This window comes from Semicossyphus pulcher, unplaced genomic scaffold (genome assembly GCF_022749685.1).
Source record: "Semicossyphus pulcher isolate SPU_LCO1_2020_fin unplaced genomic scaffold, fSemPul1.0.p SCAF_4, whole genome shotgun sequence".
Lineage (NCBI taxonomy): Eukaryota > Metazoa > Chordata > Actinopteri > Labriformes > Labridae > Semicossyphus > Semicossyphus pulcher.
In genome coordinates, this window is record NW_027211715.1 from 15,446,553 (window position 1) to 15,460,119 (window position 13,567).

Consider the following 13,567-nt stretch of genomic DNA (forward strand, 5'->3'; position numbering starts at 1 on the left):
TCTTAGTACGAATCCCGGTTCAGACGAAGTGGGCCTTTCTGTGTGGAGCTTGCATGTTCTCCCTGTGCACGTGTGGGTTCCCTCCTATATTCTCTGACTTCCTCCAGGAGTCTAAAGACATGCTGGTTAGGTTCAAAGTTATGACCATGAAAGGTCTGTCTCTATATGTCAGCCCTGTGATTGAATGTCGATTAGTGCAGGGTGTACCAACCAGTGAGCCAATGTTTTAAAGTGAAAAACTGGATTAAACAAAGAAACGTCTAAAGCATATAATGACAACACCATCAAAGTTTATAACCTTTGCATTCTTATGGGTGGCAATGAATAAAATTAGACAACTCCTACAAAACACTTCATCCAAGACCCATTTTCTTAACCCTCACAACTGTATGTTTCTCACTCGTTTAAAAGGCTAAACAACAGTAGGCTACTTTAATGACCAAAAATAAATCATATGAATAAAAACGGTATATATAAATATAAAACACGAAACGTTTTTGTAGCTACATTGTATAAAGATTTGTGTTTTAAATGTGTTACAAAAATGTTCCAAAAATTATTTTTTCTTTGTAAAATCATTTGTTTATATACGATTTAACAAGAAAAGGGAAACGGAGCATTTAAACAAATCAATAAAATCGGCCATGGCTGTGAATTTCATAAGAACCAGATTTATGCTTCTTGTGAGTTGAGCTATTGCGCAAACACAAATCACAAGCCTGCGTCCCCTGCTTGCGTCTGAGCGCGCACATTGTTGTCAGTCTGATGAAAGTCGGACCAAAAAAAAGAGGAGGAGGAGTTTAAACGGGACTGTGAGTGCAAGGAGGAGGAGTTTGCTCATTCAGTAGAAGAAGGGAGAGCCTCCTGACGGACAGAGGAGGAGGACTTGGAGTTTGAAACGGAGCGGACAGAAGTGTGTTTGGTGAAGGAGAAGGAATTCTTTTAGCGACGATCTGGGATTTTATTTCTTTTTTTTAGTAAAGGAACACATCTTCTTCTTTCCTTGGCGGATTATTCCCGAGCTCTGATGCTGTCCCCGGATCATGAAAGAAACGCTCACCATGAAATTCGCCTGGAAAACTAAAATGGTAAAAACCAAAACAATGCTGTTCCATCCTGTTGTTGAGTTAGTGGTTTTGAAGAGAGGGGGAGAGGGAGGGAAAGGGGGGGAGAAAGAGGAGGGAGGGGGGTTTTGGAGGCTTGGGAAAGTAGCGGATAAAGGGGGAGAGAAGAGAAGGAGGAGGGGAGGTGGGGGACTAGTTGAACAGTGAATTTTGATTTGCTGTGTGGGCTTTAAATCCAGTTTAACCTACATTGTTGGTGCGTAAAGATGTCGCGTAAAGTTTGGAAACGTGGGGAATGGAGGGGGTCATAAAACGGAAAAATCCCCTACCCACTCCGCCAGAATATGATCTCGATCCATTAGCTCTCCCCTCCCTGATGGTGGATATGAAAACTTTTGTCTGGGGCCCCGCAGCGAAACAGAGAGGGAACAATTGGCGTGGCCCCGGGGCCATCAGTGTGTCTGCACGGGTCCCAGCTGCGTGCATGCAGGCGAGGGAAACACAAAAGCCAACAGATCAGCAGCGCCAAGGATTTAACACAACTGTTGTTGTTGTTGTTATCTTGGGTGTATTGTTTCACACACAGTTGATAGGCAGATTAGCATTATTTGAGCTGAGATTAGGGTACTATTTGTCTCCTCTTAGTGTCCTCCGTGTGCACTTTGGGAGCATCTTCTGACATATCAAAGTTAGTGTAGAGAGTAAACAACTCATCTCCTATTTACTCCATACCCAGCCTCATTTGATGTGCTGTATTCTCTGTAACCTCACTCCTATCAACTGTTTTCCATCCTTATTTATCTGCTGAATAGAGATCTCACTGTGACAGCCTGTTTTGGTTTCCATTTTCATGCAAGCTCATGGAACTTTGTCCCGCAGTAAGCCCTAACCTTGGTGCACAAAGCTGGCAGAGCTTTTTTTTTTTTTCTAAAACCCTGCTCTGAAAAACATCTCCAGCTCTCCGCCTGACAAAAAGCAGGCTGTGTGTGCAGACTGTGAACTCAGCAGCCCGGGCCGGCCAGCACAGAGACCTCCCGCTATTGTTTTGGGAGTGTGTGGACTGCATGACTCATGCACTGATGTATTTATCTGTGTCTGTGCCAGCCATCCAGCCAGCAGCGGCGGCTAAATAGAGGAGAGAGGGGCGGAGAGAGATGCACTTATGGGTTGCTGACCTTTTTGACAAGATGCTGAACAGGGTAGGGGATGGTTTGTCGACATGTTTCAGACAAATGCGGCAGAAAAAGCTTCCCAGTGAGCCTCTTAAAATCCTTTGGTTGCTCCTCCTCTCCCTTTCTCTTTCTTTGTGTTTTGTGCTTTCCTTTCATTTCTGCATCACATGTTTCTGTTCAAACCCAAACACGGCCCAGTCGTGGCTGAGTGCCACCGGCCTCCAGGACCGTCCACTGAGCCGACTTTGACCTTTGACCTCCTTTCTGGCTGCCCTTCTGTTTGGGGGAATAGCGTGGACCGTTGAGCTTTGTAAATGAAAGTGGGGACAAGTGAGAGTGATCTTGGACGCTGTGGTGTGTGTGTGTGTGTGTGTGTGTGTGAGAGAGGACTTGGCCATAATACTGCATGCGTGGTGTTTATATTTGGCCCGGGCCCCCTCCTTTGCTGTCTGTGCCTCTGTTTTTGTCTCCTTATGTTGATGTCTCAGCATATTTGTAGTTTGATTTCTCTCTGCTCCCTCTGTTGTGAGTGATTTACAACCAGACACAGACAGCCTACATATGGGACAAGATGTGCACAAATCCGTTTAGTCTCGTGAGCTCATTTTGTTCTCTCCAGGCACAGACTCCCTCGGCATGTGTAATTAGACTCTCAAACAGACAAAGTGATGCAAAAGTCTGTTTTATTATGTCAGGGGCTTGTTTGAGAGACTTCATCCATTCTGGCTCTTATCTCCAGGAAAGCCGTCCAGCTCTGACTTCAGCTCCAGCCAGGCTGGGACGGGGTGAAGGAGATGGATAGGGGAATAAAAGAGGGAGTAAAGACAGGGAGGGAGGCCTGGCAGGCTGCAGAGGTGGGGGTTGGGGAGTCGGTCATTCTTGATGTTTTACTGCACTTTAGTTGCTTTTTTAATAGTTTGAGTGCTTCTTTGTTTTTACTGATTCTTTCTTCTGCTTTTGTCTGAGAGGTTTCCAAAATAAATCCCTTTTTTCTTTTAACTACTGAAGCCACACTTGTTGATTCGTACTCCTGCCTGTGGCCATTAACAGGAACTTGTAAGATCGTTTTATCCTAGCTGTCCTCTCCTCTGCTTTTATCTCTTCGTAAAGTTTCTAACATCCTCTCTCTCTCCTTGCAGAGCTCGGTGCAGGACTGGGGGGAGGAAGTCGAGGAAGGAGCCATTTACAATGTGACGCTGAAGAGGGTTCAGATCCAGCAGGCGGCCAACAAGGGAGCGAGATGGCTTGGGGTGAGTTGGCCTGTCTGATGCCTCGCAGTGTGACAGATTCTATTCTACTCTTAAAACCTCATTTGTGCAGATTTTTGAAGTAGAAAGTTTCAGCCTTGGAAGTCATCACGTGCAGCCTCTGCTGAGCTTCAAAACAGACGTCTTATCTCTATTGTTTAAAGCACCGTGTCTGTCTTTTGTTGGGCGTTTCTCTCTCAGCATTGTGCTGTTGTTTCAACATCTGAGCTGTAAATCTCCCAGTTTAGAGGACACCTTTTAGCTGCCTGCTGAAAATCAACAGTTTCACCAGACTCGGACTGTTTAGCCAAAGCATGTGATTTCCTGACTCTCCCGGCTGCCAAAAAAAGCCCCGCTCGCTCCCCCTGTGCAGCCGTGTTTTACAAAACGCTGCTATGACAAAACAAAAAAAGGGGTATTAAAGGCTTTTCCTTGAGTTGTGCATTTTTTCACTGCGCATGAGGCATTTCTGCTTCCTCCACTGCGCTGTTCATATCAGCATAATAAGATGTTACACAGTGTGTTATTATACATGCACAGAAGGGCCAATTAGAGGAATCATGCTCTGTTTCTCTTGTGTGTTTTCCTCTGTGACGACTAAAGAATGCATGAAAAAAGCGAAACTGAAATTAGACGTCAGATACTCTGGGGTTTCCCTTTGTTCCCCAAGAAAAATCAGTTGTTTCTGCTTATGTAACTGTTGCTTTCAGCATGATATCGGGGATGGAAGAAACAGAAAACAGCTCAGAGGCTGTAAAACTGTATTGATGTATTGACAGCTGCATGAGCGGCCAACTGTATTCAAGCTAATTAAAACAACATGGCCACTTTGTACACTGCTGTCTATTGAGTGGAGTAGAATAGAGTGCAATCCCTATTGAGACATCAGTTTATTCACTATAATCAGGCTATTGTCAGTGAGACAGCAATTATTATGAGCGGCCCACACTGACGCTTTGTGTACAGTGTGTAGCTGCACGTTCAGTGTATCCGTCATTTAAGGAACTGTAAATTTGGTCACCTAACGCAGATTAAAAAATGGTACTTCTGCGGGTTGTTATCAGAGGGGAGAGGCGGGAGAACTCGGCCCCGCTGCCGTCCTCCTCTCTGTGTGCAGGGTCGGGTGGAGGAGGGGCCTCCTGTGATTAAAAGCAGATTGGAGCGTTTCCTGTTGTAGCGTGCTAACTTCACCAAGGTCTCTTTCTCTCCGTGTTTGTGCCACCTCTCCTTCTTCTTCTTCGCCTGCTCCACTCCCTGCCCGTTTTGTAACCTTCCTTTTCCCTGTAGACGCACAATAGTCGGACACATCTGGGGAAATGGGGATTAAATATAGGTCCTGATTGTCGTTTCCGCCCTTCCTCTGATCATTTTGGTATTATGAGTTGTTTCCCTCCTGTATTTTTACATTTTAAAGCATAACAGACAAACTGCATTGATTCATGAAATTATTAAAAGCTGAACAAGGCAAAGAAAAGCTTTGGAAGCACCAGCCGACTCATGCATTTTAGCACTGGTTAAAATAAGTGTTTGTGTGTGCTTTCATGTGTTCAGGCGGAGGGGGATCGTCTGCCTCCCGGCCACACGGTGAGCCAGCTGGAGACCTGCAAAATCCGAAGCATCCGCGCTGGAACACTGGAGCGTCTGGTGGAGACGTTATTGACGGCGTTCGGAGACAACGACCTCACCTACACCTCCATCTTCCTGTCCACCTACAGAGCCTTCGCCAGCACGCAGACTGTGCTGCAGATGCTGCTAGACAGGTAGGCCTGCAGTGAGGTGTTGCATAAAGCCTATAAATGCATCAACTGTGTGTTTAAATGGTTTTTAATATGATCTCTGCTTATCTTCTGTTGCAGGTATGGAAGTGTGGAAGAAAACGAGCAAGAAACAAGAAGATGCCAGGGCTCTGAAACCAATGGAGCCATCAGAAAGTGAGACTCATTTTCTATCTCTTCCATATGGAAAGCTTTCAATAAAAACATTCTTTGTTCTTCTCTTATCTCTTATTCCCAGCCCTCCTAACTCTCAGATCTTTCCCTGCTGTCTCCACAGTGCCTTGGCCTCTATCCTGCGTGCCTGGCTGGACCAGTGTCCGGAAGACTTCCAGGAGCCCCCTGACTACCCCTGCCTCCACAGGCTGATGGACTACCTGCGCAGGACTGTACCCGGCTCCGAGGCCCTTAGACGGGCTGAGGGTCTGCTGGAGCAGCTGCAGAGTCAGGCCAGCATGGATGAAACTGATGGTAATTAAAGTCTACTCTTTTTTAAAGGTATAATTCTTTGTTTTGTAATAATAATATCTAAATAATCTGTGTTTGCCCTCCCTCAGCTGGTTTTCAAGGCAACAGTTCTTTCTGCCTCGGGGAGGAGGAGGAAGTGGAGATCGAGCTTCAGGAGGACTTCCTGTCGTTCGAGTCCGACCTGGTGGCGGAGCAGCTGACCTACATGGATGCAGTAAGTGGAAAGAAAGGATCTGGAAACAGACGGATTGGTGGTGTGTGCAACATTAGCCTAACATAAGCCTGTTCCTCTTCTCCAGCTGCTGTTTAAAAAGGTGGTACCGCACCACTGCCTGGGCTCCATCTGGTCCCAGAGGGACAAGAAGCACAACAAGCACAGCGCCCCCACCATCCGTGCCACTATCACCCAGTTTAATGCCGTGGCGGCCTGCGTGGTCAGCACGGTGCTGAAGCACAGACAGATCAGACCACACGTCAGAGCGCGGCTCATCCAGCGCTGGATAGACATCGCTCAGGTCGGCAGAAAGACACAGACACACAAATTCATATGTAAACCTGCCACAAGAAAGGAGAAAGATCTGACTGTCCTTGTGTTCTCCTAACAGGAGTGTCGAATACGCAAAAACTTCTCATCTCTGCGAGCCATCGTGTCCGCGCTGCAGTCCAACCCTCTGTACAGGCTGAAGAGGGCCTGGGCCTGCGTGCACAAGTAAGACTCCAATCTCAGCAGCATCTTTGAGATGTTAGCACATGTATTTTAGCAGTTATGCTAAGCTATAACATATATATGTGTTTCATGCAGAGACAGCATGCAGACATTCGAGGAACTGTCAGACATTTTCTCCGACCACAACAACTACCTGACCAGCAGAGAGCTCCTCATGAGGGTGAGTCCTAACGTCAACAGTTACTTCCTGTCTGTGGGATCTGTGAAATTGGGAATTTAGATTTAGTAACCTCGGTGAAAATCCTGTGTAGGATCATCTGGAAATCCTAAAAGCATTCCTTCATGGGCCGTTTAGAATCTGCAGGACTAAAACAGTTTTTTTTGTTTGCCCTACAGGAAGGCACTTCAAAGTTTGCAAGTCTGGAGAGTTGTGCCAAGGAGCACCAGAAGCGCACCCACAAGCGGCTCCAGCTGCAGAAGGAAATGGTGAGACAAAGACTGCATGATAAACGCTCTTATTTTGAAGAAAGCTTAAACAGAGAACTGTAAACAACACATTCCTCTAAAGTAATGTACTGTAAAGTGAGTTCTAGCCTCTGCAGGATGATGAAGCCACATGCTTAGCTTTGTTTACTCAGCGCACTATGTGTTGAACTTGCATTAAGCCTCTGTTGTATTTTACAAAACCCACCGTGGAATCTATAAACTTTGAGGTCTCTGGCTTTAATGTGGCATCCGTAAAGTATTTATTTAAACTGAGTGTGGTTTCATGAAGTCTATTTTTCTCTTCAGGGAGCGATGCAAGGAACAATACCGTACTTGGGGACTTTCCTAACAGATCTCACCATGCTGGACACGGCCCTGCCCGACCTAGTGGAGGTAAGAAAAACTCTGTAACACCTGCTGAATGTGTGCTTCAATATTTGTGCGCATGTGTCCGCGAGTTTGCACAGCCCCGCAGATCTGAGAGTCTGTGTGTGTAACCGCTGTCGGAAAGTAGGGCGTAAGTTTCCATGAGTGCGTGAGGAATTTTGTTGCTCCGTTTTCGGAGTGGTCCACCTAATGCTGTTTGTCTAAGCCGCCGCTGGTATGTGATGTGTGGGGTCTGACAGCGTGCTCTTTGTGTCCTCCGCAGGGTGGTCTGATCAACTTCGAGAAGAGACGCAGGGTGAGTCTCCTCTGACACACCGTGAGAATGATCACATGATTGTGTTTGAAGTTAAACAGATCTAACCGTTTGTGCTTTCTCTCTCTCGTCTCTGCAGGAGTTTGAGGTGATAGCTCAGATCAAGCTGCTCCAGTCGGCCTGTAACAGCTACTGTCTGACTCCAGATCCGGCTTTCCTGCGCTGGTTTAAGCGCCAGTCTCAGCTCAGTGAAGAAGAGAGGTACTGCTGCTTTCTCACTGCGCCGTTATCCATTAGATAAGAAGTAAATTAGTGCATGAGGTCATGCTCTATTGGACCTTTTGTTCACACAATAGAAGCTTCTCTCCGTCCTTTCCCCTCCGTTCTCCCTGCTGTTCTTCTGTCATGTCTTCACTCCCTACTGATCTATTGTACTTGTTGTTTTTACCCTGTGAACTCGCTTTTCTTCCTTGTTCTCTTGTCATCTCTTATTTTCTCTTTCCCTCCGTCTTACTTTAAATTCATTGCCCTGATTGGTTGATAATGTATATATTAAGGGATTTATTGTTCTCTCTTGCAGCTACGCCTTATCCTGTGACATCGAAGGCCTCGGTGACAGCAGCCCAACCTCCCCCAAACCACGAAAAAGTATGGTGAAGAGACTCAGCCTGTAAGTACACACTTAAAGTATGTGTTAATACAACCTAATAAAGCAGGGTCCAGCTTTAAATATCTACAATTTAGTATAGATTTTCTCTTCTCATATTCACGCATTCAGCTGCAGTGCCCTATTTTTATTTTATTATCTAATAACCCACTTCCTCTATTTTCCAGCCTGTTTCTTGGAAGTGACAGCAGTGCAGCCAGTTCTCCGGTCAGAGAGACGCCGCGCTCGCCCCCTACTGGCAGCTCAGGGGAGAGCATGGACTCGGTCAGCGTGTCCTCCAGTGACTCCAGCAGCCCGTCGGATAGCGAGGGCCTCACCCCCACTCACACCTCCGACTCCCAGCACAACAAGGTGAGACAGTAAACTAACGCTGAAGAAAATGTGCTGGTTATACTTAGACTGTAGAGACTGTAGACTGTATGAAAATGATTTGCATTTGGAAAGAGGGGATGAAATTTTCTTGACGAAGAGAATAATTGCCCTTCTCTTCCCCGTTTATCTCACAATAATATAAGACTTTGGGCTATATTATGGAATTGTACAAATTACTTTTATGTTAACAAATAAAATTGCACAAAAAATTAAATGGTTGTACAATTTAAAGCGTAATTTATTTATTGCATCATAATGTTACATGTTTACAATCGCAGAACACAAGTGGAATACGCGTTTGCCAAAGGGGTATATAAATTATTCATTTAATACATTTCTAATTTCAGATATAAATTATTTTGATCATGACTGATATATTGATATTGCTCGCGAAGTGTTGAATTTAAGAACCTGTGTCTGACAATCCACATTAATGAGCAAACAAAAGCATTTTTAAAAGAGAATTTGATATAATTTTTTAACCATTTCTTTTTTAATTAAAACTAAATGTAACTCTGGGGGAAGAAAGAAAGCCATCCACGTCTCTACAAAAATCTTGACCACTGTCCCTTCAGCAAAAAAGAGGGAAAAGCCCTTTTCTGGTCTCCCTAACCCTAATAATTTTTCTACAGTCCCTAAGTCAGAATGCTGTTTATCTCCTTTGATTGTCGCAGGTGTCCCTCTGTTCAAGTCTTGTTTCATCCTTGTCTCAAACAGCTGCCAGTTTATTATCCGCTCCAGTGTTTGTGTCTGTATGTAACGTCTGGTTTTATGTCTCCTCAGCTATCAGAATCCTCCTCGTGTAATTCACTCCACTCCATGGACACCAGCTCATCCACAGCGAGTGTCTCCATGACCCCCGCATCCCCCTCACACCCCGGGCCCCCCTGCACCCACAGACGCTCCATCTCCCTCACAGCCATGTCGCCTTGCTCCCCGAGTCAGACCCCTGCTTACAACACCCAGGCCCAGGACGCCTGCATCATACGAGTCAGTCTGGAGCAGGGCAACGGGAACCTCTACAAGAGCATACTGGTAAATACATATGTGTGTTTATATTCCTGTGTTAGAGATGCTCATGGTTTACATTTTAATATATGATAAACCCTGTATGAGTAATTTATTGTCTGTTTCTTGAATAGTTGACCAATCAAGACAAGACTCCGGCTGTAATTTCAAGAGCGATGGCGAAGCACAACCTGGAGACGGAGCCGGAGGAGGGATACGAGCTGGTACAAGTCATCTCTGAGGAGAGAGGTAAAACGTGGCATTCATACCTTTCTTATTATTATTAATGTTTGGCTCTTGTGTGATAAAACAACAAATATTATACTTCGCAGGAAATCCATTTTGTAAGGCATGATCCCATTTACAGTGATTACAGTCAGCTGTTTTGGCTGATTTGCAAGTCAGCATCGTAATTACTGTAATTGTTCTACATTTCTACTGATCAGCAGTTTTTGAAAACCCAATAAACCACAGTGACCCTTGTATTGCTGACTAAAAGTATAACAGCACTGTAACAGCAGGAGCTTACACCATAATTCATACTTATTTCTGCTTTCTCTCTCCTCCTTTACCTTCCTTCAGAACTGGTGATCCCAGACAATGCCAACGTCTTCTACGCCATGAACACCTCAGCTAACTTCGACTTCCTGCTGCGCGTGCGAGGCTCAGCGGGTCGGACGGTGCAGCTCAGAAGCCGGTGTAGCTCCACGCTCCCTCGCGCCCAGCACCGCGCCAGCCTGTCGCTCCGGCTCAGCAAAGTCACACTGTGACCCCGAACCGCGGGGACCCAGCTGTTTGCCCTTACACCACTGATCCAGGACAATACGGGGCACGGACTCGATGTGAAATGATGGGTTATGGAAGAAGAGGCAGGACGAGGAGCTCTGGTGGTCAGCTGAAGAGCTCATCCTGGACTTTTCAGCCCTTTTTCTTGCCTTAATATTGAACATGGACGTGTAGCGTGACTGCTGTGCCAGTGGGACTTTTGACTTGTGATGCCTGTGACGGAGTGAAACAGCGACCCCTAGTGGCCTTTACTCTTTACAACCACAGGTTTTTGCACATGTTCTGGGAGCAGCCGAACTCCTGACCTCCAACAGTATTCTGATATTGAATGAACTTTATTTGTCCTGTGATGTCTGTGTAGCTGAATATTTTACTTTTGTGGTAACAGAAGTGTGAAGAATGCAGAAAGAGGAGAAGGATGGTGGCATAGAGGGAGAAGTGGACGGAGCGTCAAGTCCTGTTGCCTTTCTCGATGAATGAATGGACCTCTGACAGTGCTCTGAATGATGTTGATTAGATTGACAGGAGCTGTGATGTCATTATTTTCCCTTTTGCAGTGTGCGCTGCACGTGTCAAACCCCTCTCATATTGTGAGCTGTGTGACGAATGCAGGGAGCGTTCTGATTGGTTCATTTACTTGGTTTTAACAAGTCCTTGTTCAATTTTGTAACGGCCTTACCGACCGTGTCTTTCAGGTGTCGAGATGACATTTGTGCTGCTTTCTGATCCAGGAAGACGCTCCCTTACACCCTTGTAATAAACAAAAAAATAGATGATAGATGTACAAGAAGAGAGAAGAGGAGGGCGGGACTTCCTGGAATAGAAAACACCATAATGTGTCTCATCCTGATGCATACTTGTACCTCTTTGCCCTTCATTATATGAACTATAGAGTTGCACTTGTCAGTTGGTAGCAGATGCCAACGGGATGTGAATACAGAAGAATGAGCCAGCCGCTCTGTAAGTGGTTCTCGCTCTTCACTTAATGAATTATTTGTATTTGTTGTTTTTTATATGTTTTTGTAACACGATTCAGGCCAAACAATGTGCGCCCGATAGGAGAGTGATGAAGGACTTTTAAATGTTCAGAGTGTCCTAAAACAAAAAAGCCAGTGCCAGATTTTACTGTGATACATTCAGAAACCTCGACTGAGGGACACTCCACTTCATCAAACAGCTCCTCACACAGTAAACTGTTTGTCTCCATCATCCTTTCACCGCAGCATCAGCAACACTTCTCACCTGACACAGAGACATTTATCCTCTCTCCCCTCCTGCAGATCTTTCAGTGCCATGCTAATGTGCCATTATCAAATGTTTGTGCAGCCAGTTAATGTCCCCCGGTTGATCTAACATTCCCCCGGGGGAGAGCTGGTTCACTTATGTTAATAGCCCATTTGAACTAATCATTTGTCTCCATGCAGCACTTCACTTTAAATGTTCTCATTAAATCAGCCTCAGTCCCTGTTCGTCACTGCCAAAGACTCTCGCTCTACCTGAATAAATAAATTATTATCATTATAATGATGGAGTCCTGTGTGTTTCTGATCCCGTCTTACCTTTGGACAAACACCCTGAAACTATAATAAGTATCCTGTAAGCGGTAAATGTTGTTTTCTTTTGGTATTCTTAAGCACGTCTATATCTGACAAACAACTCCACACAATCACTCTCCTCTATACAAACTTGGCCGGCTCTGCCTCTTGTCTTTTTACCCTTGTGCTCGTGATGGACAGCGTGCTCTTTCCTCTCAGGATTGACGTTATCAATGAAAGGCCCAGAGGCTGTTCTGGACGGAGCCCAACTTATTTTGCTGAGTGGAAGACATTTCTGCTGACGTGAATGCAGCAGTCACGACCTTCCTTTACTGAAACTCAGTTTGCTGCGCAGGTCAAACGTGTTTCCAGGAATTCAAAGACAAACACACAGGAATTGATAGGAAAGACGTCACAACAGACACGTTACTTTTATGAGCTAGTGAGTTCCCCTTCGCCTTTAGGGTAGCAAGCCGAAAACGGGAAGAAAGCGCCGTCCTTGCATAATCATGAGCGGCTCAAGTCCTCTTAAACCTCTGTGGCTCTAACAAGACAATAACAGGCGTCATGCATAGAGCAACATTCAGCCTTCTCTACAGGCAGCAGCAGTTTTACTCGCAGAGAAATTGTTAAATGAAAACGCTGGAGCCTCACTTTATGACAGCTTTATCTTGTGGAAGTCCTGATCTAAGTTCAGGCTTCTCCCCTCAGGCTCTGAGCATCACAACCCTCTTCTTACTCTCTCTCTCTTACTTGCCAGTTCCTAAATTAAGAGCTGACATTTTTACCCTTTTAGTTTGAGGCCTTCTTAAGCAGTGTGAGAGCTTTTTATTGAATTTGATGTTCTTCTTAGAGCTGGAGTGCGTACTTAGAAAAAAGCAGCCGGCTCTAAATGAGCTTCATCTAGGTTGTGTGAGGACAGGGAGGGCTGGGAGACACGATAACAGGGAGGACGCTTCAACAGGTGGTCGCTCTGCATGAAGGGCAAAGACGAGGCTGTTTCGCCGCGTGAATGCAAATACTACAAGCTACTTCAAATGAATGGCCTCTCATCTCAGGGACGGACATAAAAAGAGCAATATCGGTTTCAATAGCTGGACGCCTACGTGCAACAAATTTGACACTAAAAGCTTAGTGCTTAAGAGGGTGAATCCAAGCACAACACATAAAACAACATTAAGGAGGAGAGCACAACAGAAGCCACAACAAGAAGACAGCAAAGGAACAACAGTGAGTTTTACATCATGCACAGGGCAAATGATGCCCTGCAAGACTGGCCATGAGGAACAAAGGCAGGATATGAAGTCAGCAGACATGTTGACAAGCTTTAAATAAAATGCAGCAGAATATTAAAGAACCATTACGTAATCTCTGCTTTTGTGAAGTGGCAAATTCTTTCCATCCATCCATTGTCTATACTGTGTATCATGTTGAGGGTCACAGGACAGCTGGAGCCTATCCCAGCTGTCATTGAGCGAGAGGCGGGGTACACAGACTGAAGGCCTGTCAATCACACATAGAGACAGACAACCATTCACAGTCACGAGTCACCAGTTAATGAGCCTGTCTTTGGACTGTGGGAGGGAGCCCACGAATGCACGGGGAAGAAAACACATAGAGAGGCCCCCTATGTCCGAACTGGGATTCGAACCAGGAACCTTCTTGCTGTGAGTGCAGCCAATA

The 13,567-nt window shown here is 45.5% G+C and overlaps 1 protein-coding gene across 1 annotated transcript; it reads left to right on the forward strand.

Moving 5' to 3' along the window:
• Nucleotides 1-777: 777 nt before the first annotated feature.
• Nucleotides 778-11,873, forward strand: rgl1 (ral guanine nucleotide dissociation stimulator-like 1). The gene is made up of 18 exons (XM_069679974.1): nucleotides 778-1,088; nucleotides 3,376-3,486; nucleotides 5,035-5,243; nucleotides 5,340-5,414; nucleotides 5,536-5,726; nucleotides 5,813-5,937; nucleotides 6,023-6,238; nucleotides 6,329-6,432; nucleotides 6,526-6,610; nucleotides 6,787-6,876; nucleotides 7,183-7,269; nucleotides 7,526-7,558; nucleotides 7,656-7,777; nucleotides 8,097-8,186; nucleotides 8,351-8,534; nucleotides 9,339-9,590; nucleotides 9,698-9,812; nucleotides 10,146-11,873. Exons 1-18 carry the CDS (start codon nucleotides 1,044-1,046, stop codon nucleotides 10,331-10,333), a joined length of 2,322 nt encoding a protein of 773 aa, XP_069536075.1. The 5' UTR covers nucleotides 778-1,043; the 3' UTR covers nucleotides 10,334-11,873.
• Nucleotides 11,874-13,567: the final 1,694 nt, after the last annotated feature.